This window comes from Ictalurus punctatus, chromosome 18, assembly GCF_001660625.3.
Source record: "Ictalurus punctatus breed USDA103 chromosome 18, Coco_2.0, whole genome shotgun sequence".
Taxonomy (NCBI): domain Eukaryota; kingdom Metazoa; phylum Chordata; class Actinopteri; order Siluriformes; family Ictaluridae; genus Ictalurus; species Ictalurus punctatus.
Window position 1 is genome coordinate 11386662 of NC_030433.2, and position 17221 is coordinate 11403882.

A 17221-nucleotide genomic window follows, 5' to 3' on the forward strand; every position below is an offset into this window, starting at 1 on the left:
CTTCTGTGGAATTATTATAGATGGTTTAATGTGAAAAGTGAAAAGGGTGAAGATTTCTAAACAAAAAAAAAAAGAGTTTTCCCTGGTTGAATTTCTGCCCTTTTAGCTGACGTAGGTAGTGTCTGAAATTAAACCGTGCTAAGCTCATGACTAGAGGATTATCCTTCGACATTTTTTTTTCTTAATACTCCACATCACCAGTGCAGTTCACTGAAAAAGCAAAATGACTCTTTAAATGTCATGTGAAATCTGTGATATTATTTAGTTACAATGTTAAATACACCTCTTGGAATTTTTTAAGCTTTGAGTGACACGGCAAAAGGAGTATTATATGTAGTGTACATGAAAGATATTTCTAAGGTCATGTAACTGCATGAAATGCCAAACATTTTTCCAAGAAAGAATTTTTGACCTAGTATATTGTTTTAATCAGTGTTTATTTTGAAAGGCAATGTACTATACATTCTACATTGATTCTATAATTAATATTTTATAACACATGGTGGCACATCATAGCCGCTCACAAGCAAATCTGACAGTTGGACTAGATGAAGATTTTGTCCTTTTCATGACAGATTAAATATTCCATATGGCAACAATTAATTTATCTCCAATTTTTTGATAGGCAATAATACAAAACCAGTACTTACTGATGTAACTGGAAAAGGGGGGCTTTAATTTTGACATAACAAAAAAAAATGCCATCTCATACATTTTGTGTTGTTTTTGACTATATGATACTTTCCACCATTGCACATTAACCATTATTCAATAATAATTCAAGTAATAATAATCAATTTAAAAAAAAATCAAAAATATAAATGTAATAATTCATGCAGTACAGGGTTAACTTTGCATGTTGTATGCCCTGAAGTTCATAAATAAATCATGCCAAACCACAGACATGAGTGCATAACAGCACATAGATGGGTTTAATCAAATCCATCTATATTGTATATTCATGAGGCTAGACTAATTTTCCAGTTTCTAGCTGAGGGGTGTCTTTTTTAGTGTAATCAATGTAATAAACAGGGTGGCACATAATTAAAACTTCAGTTCTCCAGTGACATTTTGCACCACTGAAGATGTATTTCTGTTTGGTTTTTTTTTTCTCTTAATTTATGCTAATTAAAGGTCAAATTGTAGCTGCTAGAGCCCACTGTCAAAAGAGTCTTCACTTTTTGTCAGTATGTCACATCCCACACTAGTCATTACATACATATCTGACAGTTTTACTCAGTCACCTAGACTTACTACATACTTTAACACATACAAAATGACCCACAGACATTATAAGGCAAGTGATAAGCAAAACTACATCAAACAGTTACATCAAAAATCCTAAATGAATCAAAATAAACTACAAAATACTGCAACTGAAACTGTTGCCACAATGTTTGAAGCACACAGTTGTACATGATGTCATTGTATGCTGTAGCTTCACTAGAATTAAGAAGCCCAAAGATGTCCCAGCATGACGATGCCTCTGTGCACAAAGAGAGCTCCATGAAGACATGGTTTGCCATGGTTAGAGTGGAAGAACTCAAGTGGCCTGGAAAAAAACCCTGACCTCAACCCCACTGAACGCCTCTGGGATGAACTGGAACACCGACTGCCTTCTTGACTGGCATCAATTCCTGACTTCACTAATGCTCTTGTGGATAAATGGGCAAATCGTCACAGCCACCTTCCAAAATATGAAGCATAAAGCCTTCCCAGAAGAGTGGATGCAAAGGGGGAACAAACTCTGGAATGGGATATTCAACAAGTACATCTGATTGTGATGGTTAGGTTGGGTGCCCACATACTTTTGGACAGATAGTGTATCGTAATAAATATACATTTTTGTATTTTCAAAATACATTTTGTAATGAGGAGAAATCACTTAAAAGCCACATTTTAGCTTAGCACCCTCTTAGTATGTGAGCTTGGTTGTTTGTTGACTTGGTAGTGGCTGAGTTTAGCTGAAATACTGAAATGAATAAGTTAATATCAAGTTAGCTACATGCTTAAAACTATTCTTGGCTTGTGTTATATTAATTCGTGCTACGTTTAATTCGTGTGTATCACTCGGTCACTCTTGCAGGCTGTTTAGGGCCAAGAAAAAAAAAAACTAATTTCAAAAAGATTTGGAGTGCCCTCTAGTGTGAATTTAGCGCATTGCAACATTTACACAGGAAATCAATGAGTATTTATGTATTTTAGGAATATAGTGTAAAATTCTTGTTTCTCACGTTTAATAACAGGTCATTTTATTCAAATAAATGTACTATATTTTATATATTTTACATCCTATGTTGAGTTGTATACATGGATAGAACTTGGGGAGTTCATTATGTAAAGCATTTAATATGATGAATTAAAGAATTTGATCAAAAACCTTCATAAATTAAGTTTTATTATCTAAGAAAGGAAGATGTAGGATTTTTGAAGGAAAACAGAGTTGTAGTTACTTCATTTGCTCGAGAGTGCTTCGACCATCCCAAATAAATATTGTCAAAGATTTAATAGAGTCGCTTAATTTTTAATAATAATAAAAATAGGAATAGGGTGTCACTGTGGCTTAATGGTAACTCGCACCTATGGGGTTGGTGGCCAGACTCCCACTTCTGCCCTGTGTGCATGGAATTTGCATGTTCTCCCCGTTCTTCGGGGGTTTCCTCTGGGTACTCCGGTTTCCTCCACGAGTCCAAAGACATGCATTGTAAGCTGATTGGCCCCCACCTTGTGCCCTCAATTTGCTGGGATAGGCTCCAAGCGCCCCTGCGACCCTGGGTACAGAAAATTGATGGATAGTTTTCTTAAACTGTACTAATACAAATACAAAACTCAACACTTAATTGTGTATTTCACTGCTTTTTTTCAACTCATGACATTATGAGAAAGTTAGCACCTGTAATGAAAGCTTTAAGCTCCGTTCACTTAGTACTAGATGACCTGCAATCATGACATTTAACATACTCAATCCTATCCATATTCAGTAGGCTATTACAGAGGAACTTCCCAAAAATGTTCATTATTGTTACAATTACGTTTTATTCGTGGAAAAAAGGCATAAAATGCTTTTTTTAAATAACAGTACATTGTGTTTTCTTGATTAAGTAATAAAGAAATTATATTCCAACCAAATGTTTCGTCCATGTGGGTTTCCTCTGGGTTCTCTGGTTTTCTCTGACTTCCCCAAAACATGGCAGCAAGTGGATTGACTAAGATAAATTACACTTAGGGGTGTGTGTGTGTGTGTGTGTGTGTGTGTGTGTGTGTGTGTGTGTGTGTGTGTGTGTGTGTGTGTGTGTTCGTTCCCCTCTGATGGACTGGCGTCCCATCCAGGGTGTATTCCCGCCTCACGCCCAGTGCTCTGGATCTTCCTCCACCCTGAACCACGATTAAGTGACTCAGTAAGCATTTCTCATGAAGCTGTATTCACATTAAAACAAAGATTTAAATTTTAACAACATTAAAATACTAGATTTTTTTGCTTTATTGGATGAAAATGTATGGCTATTTAATTAGCCTAACACACACACACGCACACACACACACGCACACACACACACGCACACACACACACACATACACACACACACACACGTGTGCCCAAAATCGTTGAGTGGAGTTATTATAACAGCAAATACTGGCCTCTGATCAGGGTTGTGTCTTCTTGCTTGTGTTACTTGACCTTAGTGCAGCTTTTGATACTATATATCATACTATTCTCTTTGATAGATTAGAAATCCTTGTTGGCATTAAGGGAACAGTCCTCTCCTGGCTCAGGTCTTATTTGACCGATCGTTATCAGTTATAGATGTAAATGGCGATTTCTCCACACATACAGAGGTTAAATTTGTAGTTATACAAGGTTCTATTTTAGACTCACTGCTTTTTACTTTGTATATGCTACCTCTGGGTCAAATTATTCGTACACATGGAATTAGCTTCCATGGTTATGCTGATGAGACACAGCTGTATGTTTCAGCAAAGCCAGACAATACACAGCAGCTTAATAAAGCTGAGGAATGTGTAAAGGACTTTAGACATTGGATGCTTATTAACTTCATCTTACTTAATTCTGACAAGACAGAAGTACTTGTACTATGACCACATGTAGCTAGAAGTAAGCTTTCTGATTACATAGTTACTCTGGACGTTCTTTCCATTTCGTTATGTGCAGCAGTAAAAGACCTTGGAGTGATTATTGACTCCAGTCTTTCATTTGACACTCATGTAGATAATATTACTAGGATAGCCTTCTTTCATCTCAGAAATATTTCTAAGATAAGAAATATAATGTCACTACATGATGCAGAAATATTAGTTCATGCTTTCGTCACCTCTAGACTAGATTACTGTAATGCCCTACGGTCTGGATGTTCCAGTAGGAGCATAAACAAGCTCCAGTTAGTCCAGAATGCAGCTGCAAGAGTTATTACTAGAACCAGAAGATATGACCACATCACCCCTATCTTATCCATACTGCATTGGCTCCCAGTGAAATCTCGCATTGATTATAAAATATTACTATTGAGCTATAAAGCACTAAACGGTCTCTCGCCACAGTTCCTATGTGAACTTTTGGTCTTCTATGATCTGCCACACCTACTTAGATCAAAAGGTGCTGGCTATTTGTCGGTACCTTGAATAGCGAAGGCTACAGCAGGGGGAAGATCTTTCTCTTACAAAGCCCCATAGTTATGGAACAGCCATCCAATTAGTGTTCGGGACTCAGACACAGTTTCAGTATTTAAGTCTAGGCTGAAAATGTATTTGTTTACTCAAGCTTACCATGAGTAGACTTTATTTTACGAAAACAACAGTCTTACCTAACAATCTCTCCCTCTCTTTACCTCCCTCTCCCTCTCTCCTTCTGTCGAGCCACACATGATTTTATGGAGATGCCAGTGAGCGTGACCCTTTCTGCTCTCCGGACCTGCCTGATCCTTTCGGAAGCCCTACCTCTGGATGGAGCTCTCATCTACTGGAGGCTGCGGCCTGGAGATTGATTAAGATGGTGCTGCTTGAAGCACCATGGAAATGGTTTTGGACCTCAATTCCACATGGACATTCTCGCTGTGGTTGCTGGGACTACGGTTGCTGTTATGGCCTTCAGACTGCAATTACCACATGCAGTTTTGCACTCAGGTCTCCTTTGGTGAACAGTGGACTAGTTCAACAAAGACTTCATGTACAAACCATAATGAAGTTTCTTTTAATTTCACACTATCCGCTGTTACCCAGATAAGGACGGGTTCCCTGAGTCTGGTTCCTCTCAAGGTTTCTTCCTCATATCATCTTAGGGAGTTTCTCCTTGCCACCAGCTTGCTCAATTGGGATTAATCCACACACTTAAAATCTGTATCCTGTGTTTATATATTTCTGTAAAGCTTCTGTCCATTGTAAAAAGCGCTATACAAATCAAATTCAATTGAATTCAAATAGGGGTCTAACTCTGGAGTGGGATGTTTGAAATGCACATATGGGTGTGATGGTCAGGTGTCTACAATCTTTTGGATATATACTGTGTATATACACAGTAAGGTTCGCTCTTTGTGATATTTACATGAGGTAATTTGCTGAATACATGTATTTACATGCGGTATTGTGCTACCCTTTTGACATGACATGTAGTGTTTTGCTGTAAGTAAATATAACATTCTTTCTCTTTATTTTTATTTATTTATTTATTTATTACAATAATTCAACGGTAATACAAAATATTCTTGTAGCACTGCGTATCAACTTATTTGTCGACATCCGCAAATTGACCCAAATTTTCCTGCTTCGTCTCGTGGCGTAAACATCGTGGAGGCGTGGTTTGAAGTACGCAGCCAATCACAGCGCGCCTCTCAGAATCAGCCAATGAGGGCGCGTGTTGTTATCTCAGCCCCAGACTCTCACGGCCGCCATGATTCTTGTTTGCTTTCAGTGAGAAACAGCGGATACAAAGTGGAGCAGAAACAAAGGAAACGCGCAGTCGGCTTCGTCAATTGGTATGGTCTTACAGGTAAACCGAATCACCCCTGAGAGCACCACGAACTTCATTTTAGGAGGAGTAAATCATTTTGTGCGTGTTTTCTTTCCTGTAAACAGCGTTTAGTCACATTTGTTGTTGTTTTAGTTTGCACATATAAAGTCGCGCGTTAGCTAGCAGGCTAAGCCGCGAGCTCTCTGGCGAACTAACCAAATCTTAACATTACCACAGCTAATTACAGTTAAAGCGCTCTAGTCCTTATATTTGATTTTATGTCATTTGATTTTATATCTTGTCATTTTATATCTTTATATTATATGTATTTAATTACAGTCGTCGCTGTTATTAAAAAACGTTATTTGATATCGTTTGATATTATTCATATAATCCAGAAATTGCTTATAAATGTAGAAAGCGCTTGTTATAATTTAACTTAATATATTTACAAGCGTATCTAAGCATATTTAAGGTACCAACTAGTAACCTACCTGCTTAACGAAATGAACAGCCCATGTGTGATTTTGTGTGTTTAGTGGTTTAACTACTACTTTTCTTTCAAATGTTAAAAACGAATAAAAAGTCAGGCAAGATAGTAAGCGGGGAATTATTTTAGTGACGAAACGTAACTAATCAAGCGCTTGAGATCAATTGGTCAATTTTAAGCAGTTAACTGATCAGCTAGCGAGCTGCTGCATGCACGGCATGGCTGAGCTTGTTACAGGAAAACTAACTAGCCATGCCATAATATTTACAATTTCGCTCCGTGTCCACGAAACTGTTAGAATCCCTTTGTTCTGGAGGTCCAGGATCTTGTATGAGCAATCGGTTATCCAGTTAGCTAACAGGTTGGTGCTACGTAGTTTCTGAACACGAGGTGTTGGTGTATTTCTAGCTATTCTTGGTAGCTGTCTAGATCGCTACAGTCGACAAAGTAATCAGAAACCACTAAACGTACTGATTCCCAGCAAGTTTGCTGACTGATTAATACTTTCTCTTATAATCTTTTGGTCACTTGCAGATTTGTGCAGTGAACCTCTTTTAAAAGCATCACAACACGAGCTGGGCATTCCCAGTGAATTTATTGTTAACTTAGTTTTCTCCAGGTTCCTTTTAGGAAATGTGGATCCGATGAAGAGGAGCAGAGGCTCTATGAACATTTATGAATAATGGAAAATGAGCCCCGGCTATTGATCTTCTAAAGTGCTACTGTGTGTGTTCTCTGTATTCTGATATGTGTTCAGGCTCCCATGTGCCTCCTCTCGTCCTCTGCAAGCTACTCTTAGACCTCGGCACCTTTTTCTAGGAGGGTGAATGCTTGCTTTAATGCCCTACCAAGGCTTAGATCGCGCGTATCCAATTTGTTTCTAGGACTCTTACGTAAGAGCCTTATGTGTGTCACGTATACACCATCGCCAAGCTTGGTTGTAAGGATTGCGTGATAGATTACATCCTGTTATTACACTTGGGCTGTGTTCTCCGATGCCCTGTAATCGAGCAATGGAAATAACTTTCACCTCTTTCAGTATTACAGGGATGCCCAAGGAAAAATATGATCCGCCGGACCCAAGGCGGATGTACACTATAATGTCAAGCGAAGAGGCAGCTAGTGGGAAGAAGTCATACTGGGCCGAACTGGAGATCAGTGGTAATTTCGACATGCTTTTATCCTTTCTTTGTCTTCTCATTTATATTTTCACTTGGCTCTCTTAACACAAATTAATATGCATTACTAGGCCAAATGTATGTGGACACCTAACCATCACTCCCAAATGCAGGCTTTCCCCAGACTCTTGCCATGAATTTGGAAGCACACAGTTGTATGTCTTTGTATGTTGCTTCCCTTCATTGGCTCCAACGGTGCGCTCAAGGCCTCCCGGCAAGTTTGTATTTACGAGCTGGGAAGTCATAATTACCGCGTCAGGTGCGTTCATGTCACTTTGGTCAGCGTGAGGTGGCTGTGCGAGTTCACTTTCCACAAATTCACTGTCAGTTATAGACCTTGCATCCGCTGATTCCACCATGTTTTCTTTCTGACATACCCCAACTTGCGGACTCGGGGCTCAAAGAAAATCCAGAGTTTCTCCAGTCATAAATACAACTTTGTGGTGGCGTTCATGTGCATTCAGCTGATATGGACAATCTTTCTGACATGACTTGAACGGTGCATAAGGGGCACAAACCTGTTCCAGCTTGACAATACCCCTGTGCACAAAGTGAGCCCCATGAAGACATAGTGTGTGACGGTTGTAGTGGAAGAACTTGCGTGTCCTGCACAGAGCCCTGACCTCAACCCCACTTGAACACCTTTGGGTTGAACTGGATCTGACTGCACCCCAGACCACTCTTGCCTGAGCTCTGACCAACGCTCTTCTGGCTGAATGAACAAAATTCCCATAGCCACACTCCAAAATCTAGTGGAAAGCCTATTGAGAATAGGCAAGGTTGTTGTAAGAGCAAAAGGAGACTACATGTGGAATGGGGTGTTAAACAAGCACGTATGGTGATCAGGTGTCCACATACTTTTGGCTAATATTGTTTAGACGTGTTTGATTTCTAGCTTTCTTCACTAATGCTTTGTTATTATTGTTATTAGTAGTAGTATTTATTTGACTGGCTAATGAGATGTGAATGTATTTTTTGTATGGAGGAATTCTCCTAAACCTATTACATTAACCTGAAAATAACTCCCCATTAAGAAATCGAAGTTTAGCCTCGCTGTCTGTTTTGTCTTTAGGCAAAGTGAGGAGCCTGAGCACAGCGTTGTGGTCTCTTACCCATCTGACTGCTTTGCACATCAGTGACAACTCCCTCTCACGCATCCCTCCGGACATTGCCAAACTACACAACCTGGTGTACTTGGACCTCTCGTCCAATAAGATCAGGAGCTTGCCTGCCGAGCTTGGCAACATGGTATCTCTCAGGTCAGTGACTACAGGGGTCTCTCTCGGTCAATCTTGTGGGATGATTTTTTTTGTGTGCGTTTTGTTTTGTTTGTTTTTTTTTGCGCAGAATGCTTTCTTTCCAGTAAAGGTGATTAACTTTGGGTTAGTGACGCATCGAAAGGAAAAATCTGGGCTGAAACCGAAAATTCAGCATGCACTTGGCCAGAAACTGAAAATAAATAATAAAACAACAAACGTTCTAAAATTTTATTTTGTATAATTGTTACTATTGGACTTTGTATTTGATTTCATGAATTTAAGGAATCTGAATTGGAAAACCTACAGACCCAATCAATCACATTTAACAGATTTTTTTTAGTCCAATTATCCAAGTAATGTAACATTAACTATTATGATATGCAAAACAGCTGTCAAGTAATGAACTTAGCCGCTCTAGGCTAGCATCTTACAAATACAATGTTTAAATATGCTACACAACCATTTAAATGAAAACAGGAAAACACAATGGCAGAGGGGTTCTATTCCGTTGTTGTTTTGCTGTACTCTGCATATTGAACGGGATGTCGTTTTCGGTGGTGTATCAAACTTGTCATGGAAAAGTGCTTCGGCACCGTAACCCGTCTTGAAATTTCTGCGGAACAGACACTGCAGATGGCAAATTTGATGTCCTTATCAGAAACTCTGAAGTATTTCCAAACAGCTGGCATGATCGCCCTTTGCCGGGTAGTGCCGTGGTAAGTCAGCTAGATCGAAAGTGAAATCTGAGCGCTGAACACTGAGGGGCCGGGTGGGGCATGGCTCCATATATTTTCGGCCAAAAACAGAAACCTATTCGGTGAATGAAATTTCTGTGCATCCCTAGCATCCCAGAACTATGCCAATGTTTCTCTTTTGTTTGGGGATGGTAATGACTAGCCTCAATGTTCACTAATATCCACGATCTCATGTGTGGCTGCTGCAGGGCTTTACTTGAATGGATCAATTCCGTTAATGTCACTGGTTGTAATATATACCCGTCTATATTCTGCTGTCATTATTGCTGCACTGTGTGCCTATAGATAGATTTTCTGTGAAGAACTGAAAATTCAGTTTGATCAGTTGAATGGTTGAGGTCTACTGTTAAAGCATTTGCATGTGGTATAGCTATTATACAAATGTTGTTGTTGTCATGAGGATATGCTAATCACTCTTCTTGTCCACCTTGTAAATCATGAGCTGTGCATTTGAGGATATTTTGTAATCCACTCTATTGTTTTTCTTAGGGAACTGCTTTTAAATAACAACCAGTTGCGAGTCCTGCCTTTTGAGCTTGGAAAATTGTTTCAGTTACAAACCTTGGGTTTAAAAGGTGAGTCTATGTGCCAACAGATAGGACCTTTTGCAATTAAACCAGTATAATTAATCAATTTATGTATCAGATTTTGAACTTCATTCAGAATGATGGTTTGAGTAAAATACAAATTTCTGTTTTGTCTTGCCAGGAAACCCACTTGCACAAGACATCATGAACCTCTACCAGGAACCCGATGGGACGCGCCGGCTCCTGAACTACCTGCTGGACAATCTTGCAGGCACCAAGCGCGGTAGGTCTCACACGTCTCCACACCCTTTAAATGCCTCAAACAGAGCCTTTTTTTCCTGTGGGAAAAGCCTGGCTCTATAATAAATTATTTTTCATATGAGTTCCATGAAGATGAGAGGTAAATTCTATAGGAAGGGAAGGGAACAATCAGTCTTGTTTGTATTCATTGTTTGTGCGTATGCATTTGTCACATTGGTCGTCTTCTGCTGTAGTCTCCACAGAACAGCCCCCTCCTCGCTCATGGGTACATCTTAAGGAGCCTGACAGGACACGACCAGCAGGTGAGAACCTTTCAGTCTTGAACATTCTTCTGGTTATGGCAATAGCGGTGACCATAAATTAGTATCTGTTCTTTCTGTAGGCACATTTCCACCAGAAGAACTATTTTGCAGGAACTCGGGACTTTGAAACGCGTTTCCACTAGAGGAACTAGAGCTGGATTTAATTTTAGTTGTACAGCACATTGCTGATTAGTCTGACGCAAGCTTGATATGCTGGCTAATATTCATTGCAGTGTGGTGGAAATGCAAACCAGAAACTGCGAAGCTCTCATATAGGACAGTTCCTCACTACTGTTGATTCTAGCCCCGATTTAAAAAAAAAAAAAAAAAAAAAAAAACACTTAAATGAATCGGTTGCTCTGAACTGGTTTGTAACCAGGCTTTTAAATGCAATTGCACATCAACTAACAATAACAGGACAAACTATTGATATCTTGTGTATAAGCTACAGTGTTCGTCGGGAGGTTCTTGACCTGAAGTAAATGAATTAAAACCTCTTGCACTGCCAGTCACGTTCAGTAGACTGTAGACTACAGTAGAACATGGCTGGCAGTGTAAATCAATGCTTTAACAGTATAGTTCTGTCTTCTGTAAAAATAAAAATAGGATTCATTGCAAATTAACATCATACTTATTCTTAGACTGACTGTATGTTGGAATGATGCTGCTAAATATAATATTTTTCCATACATCATCCATTACAGTAAACAGAGCAATAATGTTTTTGTATATTGTTTCTTGGGTCATCACTCATGAACTAGTTCTCTGGTCAAAACAGGCACTGCAATTACAAATAAGTCAAACGATAATTCTTTCACCCAAAAACAAGCTGTTAAAAATCTGTTTTTATTAGCTTATGATTTCCAGCTGTTTCACATAAATTCAATGGAGCTGTCCCAAAAAGAACAGTGTTTTTGTAGTGTTTTATGAGACTTCATGCTGTTTCCAAAAGTGTTTCTTCATACTGCAGTAAGATGTTCTCCTGAAACTGATTTCAGTGCATAGTCAGAAGGTGTGCAAGTTGAACTTTTTCTGAAACAAGTGTTCAGATAAGATCTAAATGTCAGAAATGGTTCAGTTCTACACTTTTTCAGTATGTGACACTTTGGGACTTAAGTGTGAATGCGCCTTTTCTCAGAACTGGTAGTCATGTAGGTGTAGCAGAGCTTAGTCATTTTGGAGAAAGTGGCTAGGCTTAAGGCCCGTTCACACTGGGATGTTTTTCGCAGCGTGTCCGTTTAATGCCCCAATGGCTGTCAAAGGGAGTGTTCACACCCACACTTAAAACATGTAGTGTCGAAGGCAATTTTTTTTTGAACGCCGATAGGTTGTTGTGGTTTTTTAAAAAAAAAATATTTTTTATAAATAGACGCGGCACATTAAAAACTGGCCGACCAATGAGATTTGTGTTTTTTTCATGTGCCCGGAACTGCCGAAGTAACATAAAGCTACGAGTTGGTAGTGCTCAAGTACAGAACGGTCTTGCCAACAAAGAAGAATTCCACAAAAACGAAGATGCAAGTTGAATGTTGAGCTGCTGGTGTCTTTGGTGTCTGAATGCCGAGAGCTTTATGATCAACGGTCCAGCAACTACAAGGATATAGAGAGAAAGAGGAGTGAAGAGAGCAAAAGAGAGCTAAACAAAGACGACCTTTACTTTTCCCCCCTCCATGGCTTGGTCCCACCCCAGCTGTCTTTGGTCAAACTACAAATAACTATTGTGCAACAACTATTGCACAGTGAGTTTGGTCAATCCTCTTTTTCTCAGTTTCCCCACCAATTGCCTGTGTCCTGCCATAAGGTCACCCCGTAGACCTCTACAAACTGAGCTCCACGACATTAGGTCTTGGCAATAACTGTATATGTGTGTGCGTAATATTTCTACATTTATATATTTAATTTTATATATATATATATATATATATATATGAGTGCCCTATTATTGTTTTATCATGTATTATCATACTGACCACAAAAGACTCTTCATATTCAACACTTCACCAATTTGCAGGGACAGTAACATTTTTGGGCACAACAGTAGTTGCCTTATACCCACCCTCTCCCAAAACAAATTAGATTAAAAAAAAATAATAATCTGGTTCCCATACTTCCTACAAGTGTGTGAATGCTATTGCTGTGACTTTGAATTAATTAGAATCATTACTTATTTAAAGAGAATATATTCAATGTGTGAACATTTTACACGCTGCGAACAAAGTCACTGTGTGAACGGGCAGTGATGCTGTGATTTTGTCCCTGTCGCAGCATTGTTCTCTGTGATGTGCTACAACGTACTGTGCGATAAGTACGCCACACGCCAGCTCTACGGTTACTGCCCTTCCTGGGCTCTCAACTGGGAGTACAGGAAAAAGTCCATCATGCAGGAGATCCTCAGCTGCAGTGCAGATATCATCAGCCTACAGGTCTGACACACAGGCGAACACATTTACACGCATGACATTTATTTATTTTAAGTGCTCATTAGATTGTGAGGGTGATGGAAATTGTTCACTGAAGAAGAATGTACCTATTCTGGGAATTCTGTTATGGTTCTTAGTTTAAAAAAAAAAAAATCTGTATTGACATGCTTCAGAAATATGACTGGGAATGGAGATGCTTAGATTATGATTTTGTGGCAGGAAGTGGAGACAGAGCAGTACTACAACTTTTTCCTTTTGGAGCTCAAAGAGCATGGATACGAGGGTTTCTTCAGCCCCAAGTCTCGTGCCAGGACCATGTCAGAGTCTGACCGCAAACACGTAGATGGCTGTGCCATCTTCTATAAGACAGAGAAGTGAGTGGTCAGACGTCTCGTTTAAAAATAGCAGCTAGTGCATAAGGTTGTTAAAATAACAAGTATCCACTGTGCTGACTTTACACCTGACCCTTCGTGTGTGTGTGTGTATCTTGGAAACAGGTTCAGCCTTGTGCAGAAACACACAGTGGAATTTAACCAGCTGGCCATGGCTAACTCGGAGGGCTCCGAGGTCATGTTGAACAGGGTGATGACCAAGGACAACATCGGGGTCGCAGTGCTCCTGGAGCTGCGCAAGGAGATGATTGAGCAATCTGGTTTGTATCTGATATCTTGCTCTCCCTTTCATCCATGTCATTTTGCCTGCCTACTATTGGCGAACTTAACAGATAAGGCATTACGTGTCTAGTTTCATAATAGACGGTACTGATCCTGGTTTGGTGCTGTGTATCAGGGAAGCATTTGGCAAGTATGGAGAAGCAGCTGCTGTTGATGGCTAATGCTCACATGCACTGGGACCCGGAGTACTCGGATGTAAAGCTCGTCCAGACCATGATGTTCCTATCAGAAGTGAAAAACATTGTGGACAAGGCCACGCGCAGCCTCAAGCTCTCCTCTGTGTCTGGGGAGACCAATGCCATCCCTCTTGTCCTGTGCGCTGACCTCAACTCGCTGCCTGACTCGGGTAAGCTGTGTGTGTGTGTGTGTGTGTGTGTGTGTGTGTGTTTGTGTTCTTTCATCATTTCACATTAAAATGTGTGCATGTTTATTCTGTGTACGTAGGTGTGGTGGAATACCTGAGCACAGGTGGTGTGGACAGCACGCATAAGGACTTCAAAGATCTGCGCTATATTGACTGCCTGACCAACTTTAACTGTAACGGCAAGAACGGCACATCCAGCAGCAGGATCACGCACGGCTTCAAGCTAAAGAGTGCCTACGAGAACGGCCTGATGCCTTATACCAACTACACCTTTGACTTCAAGGTCAAATGTACACTTCTAATCTGTATATTGTAACTTTATACAGGGTGTCCAGTGTCATAGGAATAATGTATGTATTTTTAAATATTTTTACAGGCTATGTATTTGAACAAGGAAGAATGAATCCAAATAATTCTTCTCCTAGGAATTCATATATTAAAAGACTATTTATTTTGACTCCACTGAAAGACGCCAAAGCCTACATGTCTACGTTTATAACCTGATCTATTTACTGAAAAAATATTACTGCCAAAGTTTAAAGAATTACCACAGACAATTTGTCAGTATCTGCTCACAATGTGAATAGGTGAAGTTTGTCAGTTTCATGTTTTGCTATGACGTGTAACTATCTGAAATCTTGATCGAATCGTGAGAAAAGTATTCTTGGCTAGCAGCGTTTTACACATTTTTAGGTAGGATAGTGTTTTTACTACTGCGTTTGTTAAATTGGCTATTGGATAAATAAAGATGCTACTTAGATTTTTTATTTTTTTTTTTTTCATCCTGAAGTAGTTTCTCACCCATCCTCCCCCAAATCTAACCTTGCTGTTCTGTTCTCTGCAGGGCGTGATCGATTACATCTTCTACTCTCAGCCTCTGCTGAACGTGCTGGGTGTGCTCGGCCCGCTGGACCCCCATTGGCTCCATGATAACAATATCACTGGTTGCCCGCATCCCCACATCCCCTCTGATCACTTCTCACTGTTTGCACAACTGGAGCTGCTCCTGCCCTTCTCGTCTTTGGTCAACGGTCTCCACGTGCCTGGTTGCAGGTAGTTCTCCAAGCTCACGAGGCAGCCCCCGGCCCCGCCTTGCGCCCGACCTACTGCAGGGAGCGAGAGAGCGAGGGATGCCAAGAGGCAGAGCTTGTTGTGTACAAATCTCAGTCCCGTAGGAGGAGTTGGGGTATGGCTAAACTTTTATTACCGATGGATTTTAACTGACGCAGACGTTTGTCAGTCTTATCTGTACCACCCCTGTTTCTTTTTGTTGTTTATTTGGTTCTCTTTTTCTGGGCACAAGTACAATGTTAACTACTTTTTCCACACTGTATCCCAAACCCAGATGGTTCCGAGTATACCTTGTATATTTTACCTGAAGACAATGATCGACGCTTTTATATATAAAATATGGCAATACCTTTTCAGACACAAGCAGGGAGTCCAGACCAAGCGAGTTCATCAGACTTTTCTATTTTGGTCCACGCTAATTTTTTTCTGAGGCCAGTTCCGAGTGAGCAGCTAAATTTAATAGGAATCGTTGATCACACCAGCTTTAGAGCAACGATCATTTAGTCCATTCTACCATAAACGCCCTTGTTAGCTAAAGGGCTTTTTAAATGTGTGCAGAGAATGAGCGCAGGTCACTCTCTCGCTTGTGCATTCACCATGGTGCTGAGGCATCTTCCGGTGCAGGAGCCGAGCGCTGTATTTAATTTTGCCAGCCTCAGAGACTCCACACGCCACCGGAATGCGTCCATCTCGGTGCAATTAGTTTAACGAAGAGCTGCACGAAGTCAGCCATGCCCAGTGTTTTAACCCTATTTAAAGTGATGCGGAATTTCACAGCCCGAGGCCTTGATGTGTGCAGTGGTATTGGATATTAGCAGGAGAAGGGAAACACGCCGTGTTTTGGCGTGTACGGGTTGGATTTGGAACGCACTCATTATCGAAGCAGCTTAGGCTAGCTTCACTCTCTCTCTGACCAGTGCATTGCTTTATCTGACACATGACCGTTTCTTTCAATTCCGCATGATTGTATTGAAACCACAAATCCCTAACCTTTTGGTGTATATACAACTGATTCAGATTTGAACACACAGATGATTGTATTGTAAATGAAAGCAAAATTTCTGTTTTTGATGTATTGAACATGCAAAATGACCAGCATGTGGGCTATACAAGAGCAAGAAACCAATTTCCATCTTTTTCTGTATAAATTTGCACTTGTTCAGGTTTTTATTTTGTTGTTATTTCCCCTGTCCTTCCATGTTCCTTTTTTTAATTTTTTTTTTATTTTCCAGTTTCTTTCTTCCATGCAACATTGTGCCTCACTGCTCCTTTCTTGCAAACGCACTGCCACTACTCTCCTGGACACCTGGATAGTCTCGAGCATTTCCTGTGCTACAGGTTTTGTTTTTCGTAAATATAGCTGTTGTCTTTCACTGATTGGCTATTTTTTTGTATGCTGTCCCCTCTCGCCCATTTTTCCTTCAACTTATTGTGCAATGTCTGTAGATTAATCCCCCATTCGCAATTTACTGCCACTTCCTCCTGCTCAACTCAGGCGATTTTTCTTATTTTCCGGGGTTTTTTCCCCTCCCAGCTCGTGTCCATTTCAATCTTGACCTTCCCTCGTTACTACTAGACCACATCTGTCTGCTCTCTTGTGTTGTGCCATCTGATGCATTTTGCTGCAAAGCCAAGTGTAAAGCTCTTCTTCAGCTACTACCGTAAAATGAATAGGGTAGCGACGTCGTTCGTGCTGCGTCTGCTCTCGGCCAGAGCTGGGTGTACGAAGTGTGGTCCAGTTTCTATTAACCATCAACCCATGATTTAATGTCACCAATGTGCTCACAAGGCCAATCTTTATTTCGTAATTTTTTTTCTTTTTTTTTTTGGTGGGGGGGGGTAAATGTTTTCTTCCTTAAGTTTGTCATGTTTTAAAAACTGAATGGATTGACAAGCACTTATTATGTATCACTAGTGCAGCTACCCATTCCCCCCCCCCCTTTTTTTAAAAAATATGT

General features: G+C 40.2%; 1 protein-coding gene across 1 annotated transcript; it reads left to right on the forward strand.

The window, feature by feature from the left end:
• The first annotated feature begins 5894 nt into the window (after nucleotides 1-5894).
• Nucleotides 5895-17221, forward strand: cnot6a (CCR4-NOT transcription complex, subunit 6a). The gene is made up of 12 exons (XM_017492072.3): nucleotides 5895-6001; nucleotides 7492-7613; nucleotides 8703-8889; nucleotides 10134-10219; nucleotides 10353-10454; nucleotides 10666-10734; nucleotides 13000-13157; nucleotides 13374-13528; nucleotides 13652-13806; nucleotides 13944-14174; nucleotides 14273-14475; nucleotides 15037-17221. Exons 2-12 carry the CDS (start codon nucleotides 7502-7504, stop codon nucleotides 15247-15249), a joined length of 1671 nt encoding a protein of 556 aa, XP_017347561.1. The 5' UTR covers nucleotides 5895-6001; nucleotides 7492-7501; the 3' UTR covers nucleotides 15250-17221.